Source organism: Ranitomeya imitator, chromosome 2, assembly GCF_032444005.1.
Source record: "Ranitomeya imitator isolate aRanImi1 chromosome 2, aRanImi1.pri, whole genome shotgun sequence".
NCBI lineage: Eukaryota > Metazoa > Chordata > Amphibia > Anura > Dendrobatidae > Ranitomeya > Ranitomeya imitator.
In genome coordinates, this window is record NC_091283.1 from 644135967 (window position 1) to 644163135 (window position 27169).

Here is a 27169-nt window from a genome sequence, read left to right on the forward strand (position 1 = left end):
CCATGGACCCTCTCCAGGCTATTAATATCTGCCCTCAGTCACTGGCTTTACTACTCTGGCGGAGAAAATTGTGCGGGAGCCCACGCCAATTTTTTCCGCCATTTAACCCTTTATTTTAATAGCTAGAACGGCCAAATTTTGCACATACACACTACTAACATTAGTAGTGTGGAATATGCAAAAAAAATGGTGATATGAGATGGTTTACTGTATGTAAACCATGTCTCATATCATGTCGGGTTTAGGAAGGAGATAGCAAAAGCCGCTAATTGAATTACCGGCTTTTCTCTCTAACAGCGCTGCGTATTCCTCGCAAGTCACACTGCTGGTCCGTGTGTAATCCGTATTTTTGGGGCTTCCATAGACTTTCATTGACGTTTTATTTGCGCAATACGGTGACAAACGCAGCATGCTGCGATTTTCTACGGCCGTAGAAAGCCGTATAATACTGATCAGTTTAATACGGCAGATAGGAGCTGGGGCATAGAGAATAATTGTGCCGTATGTTTTGCGAGTTTTACGGACGTAGTTTCTGCGCTCTTACGTCCGTAAAGCTCGCCAGTGTGAGGCCGGCCTTAGAGGTAAACTAAAAGTCAGAGATGCTTTTGTTCCTATAGCATCACTAAAAAGTAATGAAAAGCAATTACAATAAGGACATTTTTAATGCACTTTGAAAAAAGAAAACAAATAAATATTAAAAATCAGCAAATAACACAAGCAATTTTAGTATCCCCTGCAACTATAATAACACACACAATACAATGAGCAGATTTGTGGTGATGAAAAATTGCATTAAAAAAAATTAATAAAAATGTAGCACTGAAGCTGTGTTCACAAGTAGTATAAATACTGTGCTTTTTCTGTTGCCTTTTATTTGCCTGTTTTCTGCATGTATCTGCATGACATGCATTTTATTTGCTTTTTTTAATGCCTTTTTCATAATGTTTGAATTTTTGGTGCAGATTTGAAGCAATGTTTTTAAAGCATTTGTATAGTACAGAAAAGCCTTGTTTCTGTACTTCAAGATGCAACAGTCTTTTTTTAATAGTTTTTTTCTGATCAGCCCAGTTCTGATGATGATAGACAGAGGCAACATCACTGCTGCCAGGTAGTTTCTAGTGGCAGAATTTAATTTTGAGAAATTAAGCTCAATTTCTGGTATATAATGTCATCATATTTCAATTTGTGGACTCTTGCTCATCTGTATTAGTCACGGCATGGTACTTTTAATATACTGTAAAATTCTTATTGCCAGTCATTATTCTGGAAATGGCAACCTGGCAAGTTGCCAAGGACAGTACAATTGCTCATTGTCTTTCAAATAAATGATCCTGGTAAGCAATATTTAGTATTTATTTATATAAGAAAAAAATAGAAATAAATATGCAAGTAGCCGTGGGGTATAGAAGGGTGCAGGCCTCTGAGCCCTTATCTCTAAAATGATATAGTAAAAATATAGGTTGTATTTTAATATAAAAAAGTGAGAGTATCTTTGTTACACATAACTTAACAAAGTTTGGGCTCCTAGCACATACTGTAGGCATTTCTCAAATATATCTATGTAACATATTTTGCGAACTACAAGATGCACTTTTTTCGCCTCAAATCTGGAAGGAACATGTAGCTTGCCCGGGGCCGCTATGGCGCGGAATCCCAGGAGGTAGGATTGCTGCTACAGGAAGACAGCGGCGGCAGGAGTGGAGGCGATGCTGTGGGCCCTGGGCTGGGAGAAGGGGGTGTCCCGGCAGTGTGAGGCCACAGGCCCTGAGCTTAAAGAAAATGTTGGCGGTGAGTCAGGATCAGAGTTCTTGCTCTGGGAAAATACCAGCGGTGGGCAGCAGGAAAACGCTACCGGGGCACAGCGCATGTGTAGATTAAGATCTTGGCTTGTCATTAAGCCATTTTTCTGATGCCCACTGTCGGGAAATCAATGAGCAGAAAGACAACTCTACTCGTACCTCACCACCAACATTTTCTTGAAGGCCAGGGATTGCAGCCTCGCATTGCCGGGACCAAGTCAGGGATCACAACATTGCCCCACTCCTGTCGCCGACTTCCTGCAGTATTGACCCTGCTTCCTGTGACCCCGATCCACCACTGTTAAGTTAAATTTGGACTATAAGATGGACCCCCATTTTAAAATTAAATTTTTTTTTCCTAGTCTCCTCCCAAAATTTGGAGAGGAGGCAACTGACAGTCCGCAAAATATGGTATATATGTATCCATCCAGCCATTGGATCCCATGCTGTTGGTCCCTAAGGAGCAAAAAAAGGCAGAATTCTTAAAAAAATTTTTTAGCTATGTATATACTATAGAAGAGAACGCGAAAAATGTATCCGATCCCCATGTTCTCAACATGTCATCTAATATACTTAGTTGATTAAACGTAGATATGGTTCCAGCACAAATAGATTGCATTCATGGGTTCTTAAGAAACTTAGCTCAATAATTGCTGTGTCCGTGTACATAATGTTTGGAGATTCTCTAGTTTCTGGCACTGTGGCAAACGACTCGCACAAAGCTAATGTAGTGTCCGTTTAAAAAAAATGCTCCAGCTCTTTCCTAAGTAAATATAGGCCAGCAAACTTAAAAATCCGTGGCGGGAAAAATATTTGAGTGGCTTGTAAGGGACTATACAGTAGTGTAGCTACTGGGGGGCAGAGGGGGCTGTCACCCCAGGCCCTGTCACATGACATGAAGGAGCCCACCTGGAGTCACAGCTGCTTCAATCAAGAGGAAGAAGGCAACACTCAGGGGGAGAGCAGCAAAATGCCCGCTTGCCTATTTCACTGAAACTATGCACACTAACTAGCACAGTGGTAGAGACTCAATCAGTGCAATGTACTGTGCGCCCTGGAGCTGAGCTAATAAATTTCTAGAGAGTCTTGTCTTTCATTGCTATAGTCAGCTCCGCCCCGAGTGTGCCCTGGTTCACACACGCTTGACCTGCCCTTGATCCTAGTGCCCACCTTAGATTTTCCTCAGACACTGACTGGCCCTGACCTTTTTCTCTTTGCTTGCCCGCAGCACGATGGATGGAAAATTGCCAGTGCCATCCATTAACTACCTCGCTGCAAACTTCTTCTGAGGTAGGCCAGAATTTACTAGGCTAATAAAATTCAGGTATGTAATGGTCACTGTGGGGTTAATGTGAGAGAATGGGGCTATTGTGGGAGCTGAAGGGGGGAGGACAGGGCACGAGGGGTGAGGACAGAGCGCTGAGGGCCTTATTATTATACTTATTATTATAGTATGTTGCATCGGAATCCCTGCATGCACTTCCCCTCCGGCTGCTGCCCAGGGTCTGTGCACTGTGCACAGATTCCTGGGTACTTTGCTTAGGGCACACGCACACTCCCTCCTTCTTAAAGGGGCCATGCGACATCCTAAAGATACTCATTATTTAAGGCACCTCCACTTTGGAGGTGCCTGTGCAACGTTGTTAATTTGTTCCCAACATGCTGACTTGTTCTCAAGTCCTTCTCCTTTAGTTCATGCCCATTTCCGCTAGTGTCTATCCATCCTTAACCTTGACTTGTCTTGACAGTCTGTATATGAGCCAGATCTACCTACACCAACTGTGCCAATTTGTATATCAGCTGGACCCATCTGCACCTGTCAGTGCCTATCTGTGTATCAGCTGTACCCATCTGCATCTATGGCACATGTGTTACTGCAGTGCCTGCCTGTATCAGCTGTTCTTTTCTACAGAGCCATTCCAACTATTTCTCCCTTGGGAGTCAGTTGCCATGCATTCAAGGTCTGTCCTGGAGTAGCCAAGCCTAACCCCACCATCAGGGGCTTTAGTGAAGTTTCAGGTTCTCACCTAGTAATGCCCCTCTAGAACCACAGCACAGGCCAGAATGTTACTATTTGCACAGGCCATGGAATCAGCTGACTCTCAGGTTTCCTCTATCTCAGAAATGTACCAGGAGGTCTCCCACCAGAAAGACAAGCAGGATAAAATCCTCTCCTACATGCAGATAGTAACCACTAGTGATGAGCGTTCATGCTTGCCACTACTCGTTACTCGCCCGAGCATCTCAAGCATTTCCGGCGTTGCTTGGCGGGAGCTCGGGTCCCCGCCCTGCATGTTTGGCACTCTTTAGAGAGCCAATGAACATGCAGGGATTGTCTGTCACATACTGTAATGATGCAGCCATGTTGGTTGTGGCATTACAGTGATTGGCTGGCCGCACAGCGTCATCAGGTCTATATCAGACCTGGCGCCATCATGCTCATCACAGTCTACTACGGAATCAGGCAGTGCAAGGAGAGTTTGGCTCATACTGTATGTAAGGGTCTATGTGGGGACTCATACTACAGGGATGCTGTGTGGGGCCTCATATTGTATATAAGGGACTATATGGGGGATATTTCTTGGGCCTGTGAGTTATCATCATTGCAGTATGACTCATAATCTCCTTCTTTTTTCCTGATTGAAGGAACTCCCTGATGAATCCCTGAATGACTAAAAGAGAGGGGGAAATATGGCAAAAGAAAATGCCATTAAGCTAAGTACACAACTGTTTAGGCCATGTAGGGTCTGTATACAGTGGGGAAAAAAAGTATTTAGTCAGCCACCAATTGTCCAAGTTCTCCCACTTAAAAAGATGCGAGAGGCCTGTAACTGACATCATAGGTAGACCACTGCTTTGAGAGTCAAAATGAGAAAACAAACCCAGGAAATCACCTTGTCTGATTTGGCAATATTTATTTTGCAAATTATGGTGGAAAATAAGTATTTGGTCATTAACAAAAGTTCATCTCAATATTTTGTTAATATATCCTTTGTTGGCAATGACAGAGGTCAAACGTTTTCTGTAAGTTTTCATAAGGTTGGCACACACTGTTGGTGGTATGTTAACCCATTCCTCCATGCAGATCTCCTCTAGAGCAGGGATGTTTTAGACCTGTCGCTGAGCAACCCAGATTTTCAACTCCCTCCAAAAAGTTTTCTATGGGGTATAGATCAGGAGACTGGCTAGGCCACTCTAGGAACTTTATATGCTTCTTATGAAGCCACTCCTTCATTGCCCTGGCTGTGTGCTTGGGATCATGATCATGCTGAAAGACTGATGCACATTTCATCTTCAATGCCCTTGATGATGGAAGGAGGTTTGCACTCAAAATCTCACGATACATGGCCCCATTCATTCTTTCATGTACATGGATCAGTCATCCTGGTCCCTTTGCAGAGAAACAGCCCCTAAGCAGGATGTTGCCACCCCCATGTTTCACAGTAGGTATGGTGTTCTTTGGATGCAACTCAGCATTCTGTCTCTTCCAAACATGACGAATTTTGTTCCTACCAAACAGTTCTACTTTGGTTTCATCAGACCATATGGCATTCTCAAAATACTCTTTTGGATAATCCAAATGCTCTCTAACAAACTTCAGATGGGCCTGAACATGTACTGGCTTAAGCAGGGGGACACACCTGGCACTGCAGGATCTGATTCCTTGGCGCATAGTGTGCTACTGATGGTAGCTATTGCTAAGGTGGTCCCAGCTCTATTCAGGTCATTCAATAGGTCCCCCATGTGGTTCTGGGATTTTTGGTCACCGTTCTTATGATCATTTTGATCCCACGGGGTGAGATCTTGCATGGAGCCCCAGATCGAGGGAGATTATCATTAGTCTTTAGTGATTTCATCACACCAAGCTGCTTGTCTATTGCAGATTCAGGCTTCCCAGCCTGGTGCAGGGCTACAATTTTGTTTCTGGTGTCCTTCGACATCTCTTTGGTCTTCACCATAGTGGAGTTTGGAGTGTGACTGTTTGAGGTTGTAGATAGGTGTTTTTTTTATACTGATAGCAAGTTCAAACAGCTGCCATTACTACAGGTAATGAGTGGAGGACAGAGGAGCTTCTTAAAGAAGAAGTTACAGGTCTGTGAGAGCCAGACATTTTGAATGTTTTTAGGTGACCAAATATTTATTTTCCACCATAATTTGCAAAACAAATCTTGCCAAATTAGACAAGGTGATTTTTTTGGATTTTTCTCATTTTGACTCTCATAGTTGTGGTCTACCTATGATGTCAAATACAGGCCTGTCTCATCTATTTAAGTGGGAGAACTTGCACAATTGGTGGCTGACTAAATACTTTTTTTCCCCACTCTATATGTATATAGAATAATCCATGTCCATGGAAAAGTGACTATGAGGTATATGGATGTTTTGTGGTTTTAATTGCACTGCCACTTGACTGGCCATTTATGATCTGAATGGTTATTTTTTTATTTGACAAGGACATCAAATATGTTTCTTCTTGGACTTTTATAGAGTTTTCTTTTTTCAGCTCAGATTGTTGAAAAATATAGAAAAAAACCCATCCTTCTCACCCCCTTTGTTGCCCTTTCTCATTCTCGGATCCTCTACCTGAATCATATATGTTCCTTCTTGGACTTTTATCCCAATCTGCACATGTGTCACCTCCAGCGGCCCTTGGCTTCAGGAAAAATCCAGGAATAATAATCTTTATTTTTATATAGCGCTAACATATTCCGCAGCACTTTACACACATTATCATCGCTGTCCCCAATGGGGCTCACAATCTAAATTCCCGATCAGTATGTCTTTGGAATCTGGGAGGAAACCAGAGTACCTGGAGGAAACCCACGCAAACACGGGGAGAACATACAAATTCCTTGCAGATGTTGTCCTTGCTGAGCCACCGTGCTGCCCAAGGAAGGCACTGATGCACTCCACTCTGCTCACCGCCGACACAAGGTCCGCAGCATCGCAACACTTCTGTCACCATCGGCTACTTGAGGTACAGACCCTGCTCCACCACTTCCGCAACCCCCCAGTAAGCCTGCATTCGGACTATAAGATGCATGCACCCCTCATTTTCCACCCAAATTTGGGGGGAAAAAGTGCATCTTATAGTCCAAAAAATATGGTGTGTCTTTAAGTATTGCGTTTTTAAACTAACTAAAGAGATCATTTTTGAAGGGATTTTTTGTTATGGACAACATGTAAAAGGGCCCCATAGGTCGATTTCTTTGGTTTTTGATTGAGAGGACTGTGTGGGGGCTCATATTGTGTGTAGGGGCTATGTGGTGGGTCATACTGTATATAGGGGGATGTCGGAACCCTTAATTCTGCTCAATATTAAGTCATACAATTAATAATAATTATTAATGTTGAGGTTTAACCTCCACAATGGTCACGGTATGTCATGTGGCCCCTTGGAAAATCTATTCTCCCACTCTTGCTCTGTTATGTATAGCGCTATGTTATGTATAGTGATGTACATAAGGGAAAAAATTGTGCTGCGCGCTATGTGTGCTGTTATCGCTGTCGTTTACTGTGTAAGGACCTGCACCAGAGCACCAGTGTGTTATTCACATGACCTATCACCTGATCTATTAAAGGAGATCATGTAACATGTCACGTCATACATTGGGTACCTGCGGGGCCCATGCCTTCTAAACTGCCCGGGGCACTGGCTACTCTTAATCAGCCACTGAGCATATCTATCAGATGGCAGACAGTACGGTCAGCCTGGGCCCTTTGATCGGAGGTGGCCACTCAGAGCTATCACTACTCTTAATTGTATGATCTCCCTACACTACTACTCTTTGTTTTGTAGACTAAATGTCACTCTAAGCCTGCAGTCTACAGAACAGCACGCTAATACACTGGGCAAGGCACCAACACACGCACATAACCTGAGTCCCGGCGTGCTGACGTCATTGAGCGCCCTGTGCATGCGCCAGTATGATGACATCGCATTGGTGCACCCACACTTTGCTAGTGGACTCGTCAGGATTTATGGATTAGGTGGAGTATATGATGTTTTATTTTAAGTAAAATGTGTAGTGTGACTGTGATGGTATAATGAAGTATGGGGGGACTGGTTGGGGGCCCACTCAAATGTTTCGCCTCCCCTGAGCTAAACCCATAGTTATGCCTCTGGGACTATACAGTGGGGCAAAAAAGTATTTAGTCAGTCAGCAATAGTGCAAGTTCCACCACTTAAAAAGATGAGAGGCGTCTGTAATTTACATCATAGGTAGACCTCAACTATGGGAGACAAACTGAGAAAAAAAAATCCAGAAAATCACATTGTCTGTTTTTTTAATCATTTTATTTGCATATTATGGTGGAAAATAAGTATTTGGTCAGAAACAAACAATCAAGATTTCTGGCTCTCACAGACCTGTAACTTCTTCTTTAAGAGTCTCCTCTTTCCTCCACTCATTACCTGTAGTAATGGCACCTGTTTAAACTTGTTATCAGTATAAAAAGACACCTGTGCACACCCTCAAACAGTCTGACTCCAAACTCCACTATGGTGAAGACCAAAGAGCTGTCAAAGGACACCAGAAACAAAATTGTAGCCCTGCACCAGGCTGGGAAGACTGAATCTGCAATAGCCAACCAGCTTGGAGTGAAGAAATCAACAGTGGGAGCAATAATTAGAAAATGGAAGACATACAAGACCACTGATAATCTCCCTCGATCTGGGGCTCCACGCAAAATCCCACCCCGTGGGGTCAGAATGATCACAAGAACGGTGAGCAAAAATCCCAGAACCACGCGGGGGGACCTAGTGAATGAACTGCAGAGAGCTGGGACCAATGTAACAAGGCCTACCATCAGTAACACACTACACCACCATGGACTCAGATCCTGCAGTGCCAGACGTGTCCCACTGCTTAAGCCAGTACATGTCCGGGCCCGTCTGAAGGTTGCTAGAGAGCATTTGGATGATCCAGAGGAGTTTTGGGAGAATGTCCTATGGTCTGATGAAACCAAACTGGAACTGTTTGGTAGAAACACAACTTGTCGTGTTTGGAGGAAAAAGAATACTGAGTTGCATCCATCAAACACCATACCTACTCTAAAGCATGGTGGTGGAAACATCATGCTTTAGGGCTGTTTCTCTGCAAAGGGGCCAGGACGACTGATCCGGGTACATGAAAGAATGAATGGGGCCATGTATCGTGAGATTTTGAGTGCAAACCTCCTTCCATCAGCAAGGGCATTGAAGATGAAACGTGGCTGGGTCTTTCAACATGACAATGATCCAAAGCACACCGCCAGGGCAACGAAGGAGTGGCTTCGTAAGAAGCATTTCAAGGTCCTGGAGTGGCCTAGCCTGTCTCCAGATCTCAACCCTATAGAAAACCTTTGGAGGGAGTTGAAAGTCCGTGTTGCCAAGCGAAAAGCCAAAAACATCACTGCTCTAGAGGAGATCTGCATGGAGGAATGGGCCAACATACCAACAACAGTGTGTGGCAACCTTGTGAAGACTTACAGAAAACGTTTGACCTCTGTCATTGCCAACAAAGGATATATTACAAAGTATTGAGATGAAATTTTGTTTCTGACCAAATACTTATTTTCCACCATAATATGCAAATAAAATGATAAAAAAACAGACAATGTGATTTTCTGGATTTTTTTTTCTCAGTTTGTCTCCCATAGTTGAGGTCTACCTATGATGTAAATTACAGACGCCTCTCATCTTTTTAAGTGGTGGAACTTGCACTATTGCTGACTGACTAAATACTTTTTTGCCCCACTGTATATAGGAGCAATGAGAGAAGCTGCAAAGAAATACATGCAACCGCACGCTCCGGTCTCGAGTGCCGGCAGCATTGCAGGGTATTGATGTGAGAGACTCATGCGAGTTTCTCGCATTTTACTCGCAAGTGTGACCCCGGCCTATAAGTCATAGTCAGCATGGCTTAACTAAGAAAAGAAGTTGTCAAACATACCGGATTAGTTTTTTTGAAGAGATAAGTGAAAATCTGCACAAATAGTTATCTGTGGATATAGTGGTTTTGGACTTTGAAACAGCATTGGATTCAGCCAAGAAGCACTACCAGCAAAATTCATATCCTCTTAATGTATTGAAATCATCATGTTATATGGTGCTGTGTACTTACAATCACTCATTTTGCCCTTCTAACCAGCTAATTCTCCTCTTTTCCATTAGGTTTATTACATCACTTAATTAAAAACTGATAGCTGATTCCTTCTAAGCTCTATGTGGAAACAGGAGGTCAATTTTCCCTGTATGAGTCATGAGTCGCTGCTAAAGTTTCTGGCAGGAAGAAGAGGGAGCAGATGGGTAAAGGTACCTTCACACTAAGCGACGCTGCAGCGATACCGACAACGATGTCGATCGCTGCAGGGTCGCTGTTTGGTCGCTGGAGAGCTGTCACACAGAAAGCTCTCCAGCGACCAACGATGCCGAGGTCCCCGGTAACCAGTGTAAACATCGGGTTACTAAGCGCAGGGCCGCATTTAGTAACCCGATGTTTACCCTGGTTACCATCGTAAAAGTAAAAAAAACAAACACTACATACTTACCTTCCGCTGTCTGTCCCCGGCGCTCTGCTTCCCGCACTGACTGTGAGCACAGCGGCCGGAAAGCAGAGCGGTGCTTTCCGGCTGACCGGCGCTGACACAGGATGCAGGAGGAGTGCAGAGAAGCACAGTGCCGGGGACAGACAGCTGAAGGTAAGTATGTAGTGTTTGTTTTTTTTACTTTTACGCTGGTAACCAGGGTAAACATCGGGTTACTAAGCGCGGCCCTGCGCTTAGTAACCCGATGTTTACCCTGGTTACCAGTGAAGACATCGCTGAATCGGTGTCACACACGCTGATTCAGCGATGTCTGCAGGGAGTCCAGCGACGAAAGAAAGTTCTGGCCTTCTAGCTCCGACCAACGACATCACAGCAGGATCCAGATCGCTGCTACGTGTCAAACACAACGATATCGCTATCCAGGACGCTGCAACGTCACGGATCGCTATCGTTATCGTTGTGAAGTTGTTTAGTGTGAAGGTACCTTAAGGAGCTGAAAAGGGAAATGATAAATGCACTGATACTTTTTGCAGAAGAGACCAAACTTTGTGGTATAGTGTAGTCTTCATAAGTTACAAGCTACAAGCAAAAAAAATACAGCAGCCTCTGAAAGTGCTAGGATGTAGGCAAATATTGAATATGTGAAATTTTGTTAGCCGGAGTATTACCACAGCAGCGCGTGTTACTTCATATAAGCAGCAGAATCCAACGTAAGGCAAACTGTGTTTAATATATGCAGCTTGAACTGGAACAAAATAAGAAAGCTTTGACAGTAACTACCGATATAATCTAGTCCATGTAACACATGTCTCTCTGTGAAGGAAACAGCAGCAGAATGATGCAATCAGTGAGAGTCCTCTGACCTTTTTGTACAAACTTTAACAATCACAGCATAGCTGACAAATGAACACTCATAGACATTCAATGCAGACTACAACAGGAATGGAGTTGTTGCATTTAAACTTATTCCAACACCCCCACTCAACAACTGCTTATCCTGTTAGTCCCATTGCAGTTCTGAATTCTTCAAACTTGGCTCTTGACAATGGCTTTGTCAAAACATCTGCTAACATCTTGTCAGATTCACAGTAAACGAACTTTAGAACTTCACGCTCTACTAAGTCACGCAAGTGATGATGTTTAACATCAATGTGCTTTGTTCTTGCACTTATCCTTTCACTGCTGGCGAGCTTGATACATCCTTGGTTGTCCTCATAGATAACAGTTGGTTCAGCTAGTGGTTTGCCGAATTCTTCCAAAAGTTGCTTCAACCAAATTAACTCTTGACTTGCATGAGCAGCTGATGTATATTCTGCTTCTGTAGAAGACAATGCAACTGACACTTGTTTTCTACTGGACCATGAGATTGAAGTGTGTCCTAACTTGAACAAGTAACCACTTGTTGATCTTCGATCACTTGAGTCTCCAGCCCAATCTGCATCTACATATCCTCTGAGAATTAGATCTCCTGATGCAGAAATCTTTAGACTTAACTCTTGGGTTGCCTTAAGATACTGAAGAAGTCTCTTAATTGCATTCCAATCTCTTTGGCGTGGCTTGCTTACACGTCGGCAGAGAATTCCCACTGTGGCTGAGATATCTGGACGGGTTGTGGTTGCTATGTATAGAAGTGCCCCCACTGCTTGTCTGTAACTGTCATTTGTGGGTAGCAGATCTTCTTCTCCTTCCAATTTTAGGTAAGATGGATCCATTGGAGTTGATATGCCTTTGGCTTCTGACATTCCAAACTGGTTTAGAACTGTGGAGATTTTAGAATTTTGATTAAGAAGAAAACTTCCATCTTCCTCTCTCTGGATTTGGATTCCCAAATAGTATGTCACATCTCCAAGGTCCTTGGTCTCGAAATGCTTGTTCAGAATTTGACCTAGTTTTGAAATTTCTCTCTCTTCTTGATGCGCTATTATTACATCATCCACATATAGAATAACATACATCCAATCTTGTGATACACCTTTTGTATACAAACATGGATCCGCTTGAGACCTTTTAAATCCTTCGTCGATTAACACTTTGTTCATCTTAGTGTTCCATGCTCTTGCTGATTGCTTAAGGCCGTAGAGAGATTTTTGCATTCTGCAAACAAGGTTCTCTTTACCCCTTTTAACATAGCCTTCTGGTTGAGTCATGTACAGCTCTTCTTCAATGTCTCCATGTAGAAAGGCTGTTTTGATGTCAAAATGTCTTACTTTCATCTGCTGAACAGCAGCTATGGATAATAAAGTTCTGAATGTAGTTTGCTTGGCAACTGGAGCAAAAGTAGCATCATAATCTTCACCATATTTTTGTGAATATCCTTTTGCGACCAATCTTGCTTTAAAACGGTGAACATTACCTTCGGAGTCATATTTGTTCTTAAAGACCCACTTACATCCAATTGCTTTCTTGCCTTGAGGTAGCTCTGTGAGCTCCCATGTTTTGAGCTTATGAAGGGATTCCATTTCTTCATCAGCAGCTTTTATCCATTTTTGCTTCTTATGAATAGGCAGTTTTTGCATTTCCTGCCATGACTGTGGCTCTTCTTCTGGAATTGATCTGACCATATAAGAAAGGCGTTTAGCTGGAATTCCTTTATTTGATCTTCCTGATCTTCTGATCTCCTGAGGTTGGCTTGGTTCTTCTGTTTCTTTTTCAGTACTTTCAGAGCATATCCAGACTTCAGTATTTTCTTTGAGATTCTCTTCAATGTCTGGAATCACTGACTGAAATTCTTGTTCCTTAGGTTGAATTATTTGCGTGACCTCATGAAATTTGAGCGATACTGAGTTTTCATCAATCACTACATCTCTGCTGATTGTTACTGTGTTGGTCTGTGGGTGCAGGATTCTGTATCCTTTCTGAGTTTCACTGTACCCCACAAGAACTCCTTCCTTTGCATGAGATTCCCACTTAGAACGTTTTTCTTTGGGAACATGCACAAAAGTTTTGCTTCCGAATATCCTGAGATGCTTCAGGTTGGGCTTCTCACAGTTCCATAGCTCATATGGAGTTTTACTTGTAGCTTTACTTGGCAGTCGATTTTGAAGATAGGTAGCAGTCATGATGGCTTCTCCCCAATATGTTGTAGGTAGGTTTCCATCAAATAGCATACTTCTTCCACTTTCACAAAGAGTTCGGTTCTTTCTCTCTGCTGTGCCATTCTGCTCTGGGTTGTATGGAACGGTTGTCTGGAACACGATTCCATTCTTTTTCAGGATGGTTTGCACTTTACCACTTGTATATTCAGTTCCATTATCTGCTCGCAGTACCTTTGGTATTCTTCCAAATTTGTTAAGAACTGCAGCAAGATATTCTTCAAGTTTCTGTGGAACTTCATCTTTACTTTGAAGTAGGTAAGTAACAGTATATCTGGAATAATCATCAATGAATGTGAGAAAATATCTCTTCTTGCTGGGAGTAAGAACACTCATTGGACCACACACATCTGTATGTATCAAATCCAGTATCTGTGCAGATTTAGTAGTGCTTACTTTAGGAAACGATTTTCTGGACATTTTCCCTTTTAGGCAACTTGTGCACTTCATTGTTTGATTACACTGGTTGATTGCAATACCATTTGCAAGTTGAGCTAGTTTCTTTACTGCTTCTGGATCTCTGTGGCCTAGGCGTCTGTGCCACACATGAATACAGTCCTTATGAAAATCTTGTCTAGCACTGTAAACAGTTTCATTGCATTTCAGCTGATAAAGTTCATCTTTGATTTTTCCTTCGGCAAGGGTATGACCCTTCTTTGAAATGATGCATCTGTCATCCTTAAATGTAACTATATTTCCCTGTTGTGCAAGCTTCTTTACAGATAAAAGGTTACTTTCAAGTTTGGGAACATACAGCACGTCTTTAACTGGGATTTTTCTGACTTGTGCTGAGGATTGAACTTGACAATGGAGATAACCATCTCCTATTCCTTCTGATGTCATATAGTGACCATTAGCTAAAATTACCTTTTCAGACTTGCTTTCATCTAGATTAATGAAGAAATCTTTATCACGTGTCATGTGAGCAGTCGCTCCAGAGTCAATACACCAAACATGGTTTGCATATGGGCTTGTGCTGACCCCAAATGCAGTCGCAATACATGCATCTTCCTTCTTTACAGCTGTTTTAACCTTTTGATGACTGTCCTGCTTTTTAAACTGATTCATTCTTGCTTTCCACACTCTGCAGTCTGTTTTAAGGTGACCAGGCTTTTTACAGACAAAACATTCACGAGTTTCCTTTAAATGACTCTGAGCTTTAGAAAAGTACTGTGTCTTTAATGCTGCTTCTGCTTTGCATATATTATTGCTAATAGTCTCTGACTTTCTCTTGTATTCATCTGCAAGTTTCCCTTTCACATATTCTAGTGTGAGTTCATCATCTGGTCTGGCATCTAATGCAGTCACAAGCGTGTCATAACTTTCTGGAAGACCACTTAATAGTAATGCAGCAACATGAAAATCTTTAATTTCTTCACCAATACCCCTTAGGCGCTCCACAATCTCTAGGGTGTTTCTGATATAGTCCTGCATATGCTGGCCATCACTTAATTTAGACTGATACAGCTTTCTCATAAGATATAGCTTATTGCTGAGATTTGACCTTTCATGCACTTTCTGTAATTCTTCCCACATTTTCTTTGCAGTATCACATTTGCATACATGTACAATCTGGTTATCATCTATGCTGAGGGAAATAGTGCTTTGTGCTTTCTGATCAGTCTCTAGCCAATCACCCGGTACTGGGTCAGGCACAGGCTGTTCAATACATTTCCATGTACCCTCTCTTATAAGTAACATCTTTACCTTGAATTTCCAGGAGCTGTAATTGTGATTTGTGAGACTTGGCACTGTGTACTTCACTGCATTCCTTTCTGTAGACATTCTTGTCTCTTGTACCTTTTTTTTTTTTTTGTTACTGGCCCTTTAAGCTGCGCTGTCCGGTGCTCTGTACACTGCGGTACCTTTGCGTTCCGGTGTCCTTGTATTCCGGGGGTTCCTCTGTGCTGTCTGCGCTTGGCTCGCTGCTTATTCCGGTGACTGGGCTTTTTACCATTTACTTTCCGGTGGCTGGGCCCATAACCTGTTAGCCGGAGTATTACCACAGCAGCGCGTGTTACTTCATATAAGCAGCAGAATCCAACGTAAGGCAAACTGTGTTTAATATATGCAGCTTGAACTGGAACAAAATAAGAAAGCTTTGACAGTAACTACCGATATAATCTAGTCCATGTAACACATGTCTCTCTGTGAAGGAAACAGCAGCAGAATGATGCAATCAGTGAGAGTCCTCTGACCTTTTTGTACAAACTTTAACAATCACAGCATAGCTGACAAATGAACACTCATAGACATTCAATGCAGACTACAACAGGAATGGAGTTGTTGCATTTAAACTTATTCCAACAAATTTGAACTACATTAGTGCTACAGTGGCTTGCAAAAGTATTCACTCCCTTGGTTTTTACCCATTTTGTTACATAACAACCTGCTTAAATATTTTTGAAATCCGATTTGTGTGTGATGCATCAGCGCTAAATAGTGTAAGCTGGTGAAGTGAGAAAAATATAGGCATAAATTACATTTATGGGATCAAGTAACTAAAAATTGGCATGTGCATAAGTATTATCACCTTTTGCAATGAAGCTTCTAAATTTTTCTGGTGCAAGTAATTACCTTCATAAGTCACATACTTAGTAAAAGGAAGTCCACCTTTCTGCAATCTAAGTGTCATATGACCCGTCAGTATATACGTATTTTTCGGACTATAAGACGCACTTTTTTCCTCTCTATAAAATGCAACCCCCATTTTTGGAGGAAAATGGGGGTTGCATCTTATAGTCCGGATGTACCTGCTCTGCTGCTAAAGAGAAATTAATATTCACTGCATTCCATGCCCATGGAAGTGGAGAGCAGTGAATATTAATTTCTCTTTAACCCCTCTGTGACCTTAGACGTACTATCCCGTCGAGGTGCCCTGGGCTTATCTGACCCTGGACGGGATAGTACGTCATAGCCGATCGGCCGCGCTCACGGGGGGAGCGCGGCCGATCGCGGCCGGGTGTCAGCTGCTTATCGCAGCTGACATCCGGCACTATGTGCCAGGAGCGGTCACGGACCGCCCCCGGCACATTAACCCCTGGCACACCGCGATCAAAGATGATCGCGATGTGCCGGCGGTGCAGGGAAGCACCGCGCAGGGAGGGGGCTCCCTGCGGGCTTCCCTGAGACCCCCGGAGCAACGCGATGTGATCGCGTTGCTGCGAGGGTCTCACCTCCCTCCCTGCTCCCTCCAGCCCCGGATCCAAGATGGCCGCGGATCCGGGTCCTGCAGGGAGGGAGGTGGCTTCACAGAGCCTGCTCAGAGCAGGCACTGTGAAGCCTGCAGCACTGCATGTCAGATCAGTGATCTGACAGAGTGCTGTGCAAACTGTCAAATCACTGATCTGTGATGTCCCCCCCTGGGACAAAGTAAAAAAGTAAAAAAAAAATTTTCCAAATGTGTAAAAAAAATTAAAAAAAATATTCCAAAATAATGAAAAAAAAAAAAAATATTATTCCCATAAATACATTTCTTCATCTAAATAAAAAAAAAACCAATAAAAGTACACATATTTAGTATCGCCGCGTCCGTAACGACCCGACCTATAAAACTGTCCCACTAGTTAACCCCTTCAGTAAACACCGTAAGAAAAAAAAAAAAAAAACGAGGCAAAAAACAACGCTTTATTATCATACCGCCGAACAAAAAGTGGAATAACACGCGATCAAAAAGACAGATATAAATAACCATGGTACCGCTGAAAGCGTCATATTGTCCCGCAAAAAAAGAGCTGCCATACAGCATCATCAGCAAAAAAATAAAAAAGTTATAGTCCTGAGAATAAAGTGATGCAAAAATAATTATTTTTTCTGTAAAATAGTTTTTATCGTATAAAAGCGCCAAACCATAAAAAAATGATATAAATGAGGTATCGCTGTAATCGTACTGACCCGAAGAATAAAACTGATTTATCAATTTTACCAAACGCGGAACGGTATAAACGCCTCCCCCAATAGAAATTCATGAATAGCTGGCTTTTGGTCATTCTTCCTCACAAAAATCGGAATAAAAAGCGATCAAAAAATGTCACGTGCCCAAAAATGTTTTCAATAAAAACGTCAACTCGTCACGCAAAAAACAAGACCTCACATGACTCTGTGGACCAAAATATGGAAAAATTATAGCTCTCAAAATGTGGTATTGCAAAAAATATTTTTTGCAATAAAAAGGGTCTTTCAGTGTGTGACGGCTGCCAATCATAAAAATCCGCTAAAAAACTCGCTATAAAAGTAAATCAAACCCCCCTTCATCACCCCCTTAGTTAGGGAAAAATAAAAAAAAAATGTATTTATTTCCATTTTCCCATTAGGGCTAGGGTTAGGGCTAGGGTTAGGGCTAGGGCTAGGGTTAGGGCTAGGGTTAGGGCTAGGGTTAGGGCTAGGGTTAGGGCTAGGGTTAGGGCTAGGGCTAGGGTTAGGGCTAGGGTTAGGGTTAGGGCTAGGGTTAGGGCTAGGGTTAGGGCTAGGGCTAGGGTTAGGGCTAGGGTTAGGGCTAGGGTTAGGGTTAGGGCTAGGGTTAGGGCTAGGGTTAGGGCTAGGGTTAGGGCTAGGGTTAGGGCTAGGGTTAGGGTTAGGGCTAGGGTTAGGGCTAGGGCTAGGGTTAGGGTTAGGGTTGGGGCTACAGTTAGGGTTGGGGCTAAAGTTAGGGTTAGGGTTTAGATTACATTTACAGTTGGGAATAGGGTTGGGATTAGGGTTAGGGGTGTGTCAGGGTTAGAGGTGTGGTTAGGGTTACCGTTGGAATTAGGGTTAGGGGTGTGTTTAGATTAGGGTTTCAGTTATAATTGGGGGGTTTCCACTGTTTCGGCACATCAGGGGCTCTCCAAACACGACATGGCGTCCGATCTCAATTCCAGCCAATTCTGCGTTGAAAAAGTAAAACAGTGCTCCATCCCTTCCGAGCTCTCCTGTGTGCCCAAACAGGAGTTTACCCCAACATATGGGGTATCAGCGTACTCAGGACAAATTGGACAACAACTTTTGTGGACCAATTTCTCCTGTTACCCTTGGGAAAATACAAAACTGGGGGCTAAAATATAATTTTTGTGGAAAAAAAAATATTTTTTATTTGCATGGCTCTGCGTTATAAACTGTAGTGAAATACTTGGGGGTTCAAAGCTCTCACAACACATCAAGATGAGTTCCTTAGGGGGTCTACTTTCCAAAATGGTGTCACTTGTGGGGGGTTTCTACTGTTTAGGTACATTAGGGGCTCTGCAAACGCAATGTGACGCCTGCAGACCATTCCATCTAAGTCTGCATTCCAAATGGCGCTCCTTCCCTTCCGAGCCCTCCCATGCGCCCAAACGGTGGTTCCCCCCCACATATGGGGTATCAGCGTACTCAGGACAAATTGGACAACAACTTTTGCGGTCCAATTTCTCCTGTTACCCTAGGGAAAATACAAAACTGGGGGCTAAAAAATCATTTTTGTGGGAAAAAAATTTTGTTTTATTTTTATGGCTCTGCATTATAAACTTCTGTGAAGCCCTTGGTGGGTCAAAGTGCTCACCACACATCCAGATAAGTTCCTTAGGGGGTCTACTTTCCAAAATGGTGTCACTTGTGGGGGGTTTCAATGTTTAGGCACATCAGTGGCTCTCCAAACGCAACATGGCGTCCCATCTCAATTCCTGTCAATTTTGCATTGAAAAGTCAAACGGCGCTCCTTCCCTTCCGAGCTCTCCCATGCGCCCAAACAGTGGTTTACTGCCACATATGGGGTATCAGCGTACTCAGGACAAATTGTACAACAACTTTTGAGGTCCAATTTCTTCTCTTACCCTTGGAAAAATAAAAAATTGGGGGCAAAAATATAATTTTTGTGAAAAAATATGATTTTTTATTTTTACGGTTCTGCATTATAAACTTCTGTGAAGCACTTGGTGGGTCAAAGTGCTCACCACACCTCTAGATAAGTTCCTTAGGGGGTCTACTTTCCAAAATGGTGTCACTTGTGGGGGGTTTCAATGTTTAGGCACATCAGTGGCTCTCCAAACGCAACATGGCGTCCCATCTCAATTTCTGTCAATTTTGCATTGAAAAGTCAAACTGCGCTCCTTCCCTTCCGAGCTCTCCCATGCACCCAAACAGTGGTTTACTGCCACATGTGGGGTATCAGCGTACTCAGGACAAATTGGACAACAACTTTTGAGGTCCAATTTCTTCTCTTACCCTTGGAAAAATAAAAAATTGGGGGCAAAAATATAATTTTTGTGAAAAAATATGATTTTTTATTTTTACGGTTCTGCATTATAAACTTCTGTGAAGCACTTGGTGGGTCAAAGTGCTCACCACACATCCAAATAAGTTCCTTAGGGGGTCTACTTTCCAAAATGGTGTCACTTTTGGGGGGTTTCAATGTTTAGGCACATCAGTGGCTCTCCAAACGCAACATGGCGTCCCATCTCAATTCCTGTCAATTTTGCATTGAAAAGTCAAATAGCGCTCCTTCCCTTCTGAGCTCTCCCATGCGCCCAAACAGTGGTTTACTGCCACATATGGGGTATCAGCGTACTCAGGACAAATTGGACAACAACTTTCTGGGTCCAATTTCTCCTGTTACCCTTGGTAAAATAAAACAAATTGGAGCTGAAGTAAATTTTTTGTGTAAAAAAGTTAAATGTTCATTTTTATTTAAACATTCCAAAAATTCCTATTAAACACCTGAAGGGTTAATAAACTTCTTGAATGTGGTTTTGAGCACCTTGAGGGGTGCAGTTTTTAGAATGGTGTCACACTTGGGCATTTTCTATCATATAGACCCCTCAAAATGACTTCAAATGAGACGTGGTCCCTAAAAAAAAATGGTGTTGTAAAAATGAGAAATTGCTGGTCAACTTTTAACCCTTATAACTCCCTAACAAAAAAAAAAATTGGTTCCAAAATTGTGCTGATGTAAAGGAGACATGTGGGAAATGTTACTTATTAAGTATTTTGTGTGACATATCTCTGTGATTTAATTGCATAAAAATTCAAAGCCAAATTTCCGTTTTTTTCACAAATAAACGCAGGTACTATCAAAGAAATTTTACCACTATCATGAAGTACAATATGTCACGAGAAAACAATGTCAGAATCACCAGGATCCGTTGAAGCGTTTCGGAGTTATAACCTCATAAAGGGACAGTGGTCAGAATTGTAAAAATTGGCCTGGTCATTGACGTGCAAACCACCCTTGGGGGTAAAGGGGTTAATAGTGGACATGCTGTTTTCCGCAGCCGCCCATCCTGTCCTCACCGCATCTTCAGATTGCTGCCGCTCGTTGAGTCAGAGCTTCTGGGTTTTTACAAAGCTTGTGAGAGTTTTGCAAGATCATGGCACTCTCCATGATGTTGTGACCTTTGTTGCGTGTGACGGCAGCGATCTCAAGATGCAATGAGGACCGGGCAGGTGCCAAAAAGAAGCAAAGGGACTGCAGAGGTGAGAGGTTATGTGAGTAGAAGTGTTTTTATTTTTTGTACGTATTATTTTTATTATAATTTGTGGTCTGAAGAGATCTCAAGGTATAATAAGGGACATTACATTTGCTGAAATTTTGATTTAGATTTTTGCCTCATCCACTTATCTCATACAGCACTGTCTAAAAAGAGCTTTAAGCTGATGGGAGGCATGCTCAGTCAGAAATGGAGTCAGTCAACACCTGCAATAATATACTACATAAAAAACAAAAACTGACAACATCTCTTAACAGAAAAAGCAAGTATGAACCGGCGCAAGCATCTATAACTGCATAATTCACAAAAAAATACAGCAGCCTCTGTAAGCGCTAAGACGTATGCAGGCATTGATTTTATGAAATTTAAGCAGCAGTACACTGTGTTAATTCAGAAATCAATAATCTCAGAGTGCATTTCCTGTCAGTGATCTGGTCCAAGACTGTGGTATAGATATTAGTCTTTATAGGTGGTCTGGCTACATAAGTAGATGGTCTCCCTGTGATGGTGATGTCCCATTAATAGGCAGAATAATCCAGAGAGTTTGGAGCGTTGGTCTTGTTTTATGCATATCAGGATCAGGACTCTGGGATGGAGTGATGGACAGGTACTGGATGCCGCAGCTCAGAGCAGCACCTGTGAGTAGAGCGCTATGAATCAAAAACATGTTTTCAGTTACAGAATTGAAGTTATTAATGAGGTTATTAATCGTTATCTGAGCAATGTTTTGAATGCACTTGGCACACAAATCATCAAGTTCCACTGCTGACAGATCCCTTTGGCATTGCCAATGACATCCCAGATTTGCATGATGAGAGAGAAGTTAGGAGACACTGCAGGCCATGGTAGCACATTAAGACCACACAGACTGCTCACAGTAGTTCAGGTAACAATGTCAACTAGCCCTGTAGAGCTGACAAACTGCTTCTGGGACTGGGACACTTTCGACAAATCATTGTACCACTGATTCCATGACGAAATCAATATACCACCAAGCTGATAAAGATGCAGAATGAAGACTAGGGGCATCTGGCTACCATGCATTGCGCGGCGACCCCACACCATAATTCTGGGAGTAGGTCTCATGTCACGTTCTTTCTTGAGAGCTTCTTCATGGCGTTATTCACTTGGTCTCCACGTCAATCTCTGCCTACCATTGGGTCCATATCAAAAGCTTGAAAGAGGATAGATCACCATTTCAGTCTCCATTGCTGTCTTGATCTACACAAAGATAGCCTGTTAGAACAGTGGCGTGAGGTCAATGGAGCAACTGTAGCTGGATGTTTGGCTCATAGCCCAATGTCATGCAAACACCTTCTGATGCTTTACACCTTAAGTTTGGTATGTGAGATCTAACTTCGCTTGCAGTACAGAATGGATCTCTATGTGACATTCTTCTAATCTAATCATCCTTTCATGCAGAAGTTCATCTTCGTGCACCTTTTGCTTTCATTCCAGTTTGTCAGTGGTCATTCAGCCGCTGGGACGCACAACGTTCGACAGTGCTGACATCTTGGCCTATGTATGTAGCTATCTGCCAGAATGATGAATCAAGAATAGCGATGGGTGATCCCCTGGGTGTTTGGGTGTTAGGGTTGACAGATTGCACTAAATAAAATAAACAATAAAGCGCAATTCCAACCCGGGGTCCACCGTGCAGAGATGGAAAACTGCTGCTGGTAAACAATGACAGAACACACGGCGAGGGATTGCCTGTACACACTGAGTTAACGCCACTCAGTGTGAACAGGACGCTGAGTTCCAGCCTCTGTTACTCCACAGAAAGACACAGTACATAAATGAAAGAGAAGCTCAGCTACTGAGCTGTGTCACTCGCACACAGACACGAAAGAGTCGCTCTGCAACTAAGCAGTGTCACTCGCACACAGAAACGAAAGAGCTGCTCTGCAACTGAGCTGTGTGACTCGCACACAGAAAAAAAAGAGCTGCTCTGCAACTGAGCTGTGTCACTCGCACACAGAAATGAAAGAGAAGCTCTGCAACTGAGCTGTGTCACTCACAAACAGAAATGGAACAGATGCTCTGAGCTTAATAACCTGACTTGAGTTGTGCTTGCTCTGGAACTCTGCTGGGCTAACCGCACACATGTAGGAACCAGATGCTAAGCCAACCCAGGGTCCAACCCGGGGTCCACCATGCAGAGATGGAAAACTGCTGCTAGTAAACAATGACAGAACACACGGCAAGGGATTGCCTGTACACACTGAGTTAACGCCACTCAGTGTGAACAGGACGCTGAGTTCCAGCCTCTGTTACTCCACAGAGAGAGACACAGAACAGAAATGAAAGAGAAGCTCTGCTACTGAGCTGTGTCACTCGCACACAGACACGAAAGAGTCACTTTGCAACTAAGCAGTATCACTCGCACACAGAAATGAAAGAGCTGCTCTGCAACTGAGCTGTGTGACTCGCACACAGAAACGAAAGAGCTGCTCTGCAACTGAGCTGTGTCACACACACAGAAATGAAAGAGAAGCTCTGCAACTGAGCTGTGTCACTCGCAAACAGAAATGGAACAGATGCTCTGAGCTTAATAACCTGACTAGGGTTGTGCTTGCTCTGGAACTCTACTGGGCTAACCGCACACATGTAGGAACCAGATGCTAAGCCAATGGCTAATTGCCCCCACTTATGCTAGCATCATGCCTACGTGTACAGTCTCAAGCTAGACAGACACAACGCTTGCAAACAGAGGGGTAAAGAATCACTCACATAAAACGATGCAATGGTGCACCAGCGTGCATTTCTGGGAACCTTTTATACACTAGACTCAAGTCCAGACGGACAGGACCTTGCCCATGGACCAATCTGGAGCTGTCACATAACCAGAGCAGCTGAAATCTGACCACCAATGAGAGGACGCCACCTCACGGACATGTTCAGTAAGGTGATTCCTTGACTTAGACTCCAGAGCACAAGACTACACCTGCGTAACACTGGTTACTATAGGATTGGCTGGAGAGCCAACAGCAACCAAGCACATACCAGGAGCCTGTGCAAGACGCTGGGAACGACCTCTATGCTGATCAGCAATGTGAGTGGCTGAATCTAAATTGGAGACTGCAAAGGCAGACAAGGCTTGAGATCTATCCTGTACAGCAGGAGAATCCCAATGCCTAATGTTGAGACCAGCGGATTTGGCAGAAATGTTAAAAAAAAAGTTTGCATTGGGTACCAAAACAGTACCCTGAATTCAAACCCCATTAACACGAATAGGGCCCAAACATCCATTGTTTTCCACTCTGTCATCTGCATACCAGCGTGGCAAACACTGCCTCTGATCATTACCGCCGGTCACAGCGCTGCGGCTCCCATGCTGTCAGATGACAGCGTGTCACCAGATGTAAAAAGTTTACTGTTTATGAATACTCTCATCAGTCAGCATCTGCTCTAGCTGTTATTAGCATGAATGTGGTGTATATGGACTTTTCAAAAGCTTTTGATACGACGCCACACAAAAGGTTGATATATAAAATGAGAACAATGGCGATAAAGGAAAATATGTGTAAGTGGGTTGAGAGCTGGCTCAGTGATAAGAAACAAAGGGTGGTTATTAATGGAACACACTCGGACTGGGTTGCGGTTAGCAGTAGGGTACCACAGGGGTCGGTGTTGGGTCGGTCTGTGGCCCGGGGCACCCAAGTAAAAGGGACGGTCTTTAAAGGGGTTTGTGAAATAATGTTTGTAAAGCAAGAAATGTTCATGACGCCACCTGTGGATCTCAGTAAGGGAGACCGGCGCTACTTTAGGGGGTCCGCTGGGGTGATGTTATGGCACCTGGGATGGTATGGCTTCCCACAGGTGAAGCTGGGTCCCCGGGGCTCCCAGTGTGCTTGGCAAGCATGGCGTGGTGCCGGAAAGAAATGGAGGACACGGGGTTGCAGTCTCTTTACCTCTTTACTGATGGGTTCATGCATCCACAGTCCAGGGTACCGGATCACAGGTGTCAATGGCCCGGCCGGCTTGGAAACGAGTCTGAAATCCCCTTTATTGGGTGGGGTTGGAAGCCTTCCCTCTAGCGCTGTGGTGTTGTAGTCCCTTGCTGCCTTGGCTCTCTCACAAGGTCGTCATGTTTTCTCTCTGTCCCCCTTTAGGTAGGTCACTACCCGTATGACAGCTAGCTCGAGCCTTTTTACAGGATCTCTATCACAACCCGGGCTCTATCTGCTACTGTGTCCTTGGGCGTTAATGGTGGACAGCTAACTTGCAATCTGCTGTTCGCCAGTTTCTGCCATGGGGCATAGAGTTACCCCCACAACCTCAGTCTTCCGGCTACCAGTATCTGCGCTCAGCATGGAGGAAGCCCAGTCGCAGCTTCTCTCTTCAGCTCTTCACTTCGCCTTTGCTCCTTCCTCCTTGATGCTCTCTACAGCTTGTTCTGTCATTTCTTTACTTTCCAGGAGCTGCAGAGCTCGGTCTGCATGGCCCCACACTTTCCTCACAGGAGCTGCAGATCTTCTCATCTGCATGTCCCCTTTCCGCTGTCTCTCTCACAGACTGACTGACTACTTTCCCTCCAGTCAGAATATATATAAGGGAGCCACCCACAAACTCGACCAGAGCTCCCCTTTTTGGCCTGGAGTAAGAACATGTTGCATTTTTGTGAATACCTGATAAAGGGATCCTTCCTCGCTTCCAAGCATGACATCACTCTCCCCGTGAGGAAAGCAATGCCACTGTAACAACCAGGAACCTGAGGTGTTACACTCCCCCCGTTAAATCCAGTACTCCCAGACTGGGAAGGCAAAAACAACAATAAATTGGTTAGATAAAGACATATGCAAAAATATTTTTGAAGTATGCATACAACACGTTATGAAAACTTTTTCCTCCCTTTATGGGAGGTGACTAGCTTTGTAAAACAATACAAGGTAAAATATAACTCTTTCAAAATAGAACTTTCTATTACACTAAATATTAAATATTAAACGATGATCACCATTTTCAGATATACTATCTTTAGCAACATCAATACTAACACTTCTTCTGGTAAAGTGCAACAAAATCAAAACATTTTTAGGAGTGCAATATTTAAAAGTGCAAACAGTTTTCAAGTCTTTCAACATTACATTAATAGCATTTTCATTCAATAAATTGTGAGATCTCTCCCACCAACAGCCAGCAATGATGCGGGAGACCTGTTCGTAAACCCCCAACATAGGCCTTTGGCGTGCTGCAAGACATGACTGGCCTCCTCTTTGGACCGTTTCTTCGGCTACACCAAACAGGTTTTTCTTCAGGTCTTTGAACAATTATAAACTTTTTAGTGCAATCAACAATGAACAGTTTCTTCAGTGGTTTCATGTAAAACCAGTAGAAAGCACCTAAGCAGGTGATAACTATTTACAATGGAAAGTTTGTAGACCATTCACTGTCCATGGCCCCAGTGTCCTTTTTAAACAAATGAACCTTTAACTTCAATAGTCATTTCAAACTTTCAGCAATCATTGGAACATTTAGAAGCTGTCTAATTCTTCTGCCAAGGTAGCTCCTGCTGGCTGCGTCTCCATAACCGGAAAAAGCTTTCTGCAAATGTCACAACAGGTGACTCAAATAGTTTTAGTCCAGTATCTGGGGCCTGGGCTTTCGCCTGCATATTCCTTTTCTCATATGCAGCCTGCTGGCCAGGGATTGTTGTCTCTCCTGTTCCTCCCGACGTCTACAGTGCTCACGCCATGTTATGATGGGGATTTCACCTTGGAGCGCTATCATGTCCTCCGCTTCGGTTCCCTCTTCGAACACCACAGGTTCAGTATAGTTAACTGAGTAAGAACATGTTGCATGTTTGTGAATACCTGATAAAGGGAACCTTCCTCACTTCCAAGCATGACATCTCTCTCCCCGTGAGGAAAGCAATGCCACAGTAACAACCAGGAACCTGGGGTGTTATATATAGTTATGTGCTTAATTGTAAAACACTAGTCAAAACTGTCAATGAAAAAGATCTGGGTGTATGGGTGGAAGACAAACTCATATTTAGTGTCTAGTATCAGGCAGCTGCTGCAAAGGGAAATAAAATAAAGGGATGCATTAAAGAGGCATAGATGCTCATGAGGAGAACATAATTTTACCTCTGTACAAGTCACTAGTGCGACCACACTTAGAATACTGGGTACAGCTCTGGTGTCCGGTGTATAAGAAAGACACAGATGAACTAGAGCGGGTGCAGAGAAGAGCGACCAAGGTTATTAGAGGACTGGGGGGTCTGCAATACCAAGATAGGTTATTACACTTGGGGCTATTTAGTTTGGAAAAAAAGAAGGCTTAGGGATTATATTATTACAATGTA

General features: G+C 43.3%; 1 protein-coding gene across 1 annotated transcript in view; it reads right to left on the reverse strand.

Moving 5' to 3' along the window:
- LOC138665394 (membrane-spanning 4-domains subfamily A member 4A-like) overlaps positions 1-27169 on the reverse strand; it is a 225616-nt gene that overhangs the window by 173993 nt on the left and 24454 nt on the right. The window contains exon 2 of the mRNA XM_069752825.1: positions 25491-25615. Within this exon, the coding sequence (XP_069608926.1) occupies positions 25491-25528 (38 nt within the window). The 5' untranslated portion in view covers positions 25529-25615. The remainder of the gene's footprint in view (positions 1-25490; positions 25616-27169) is intronic.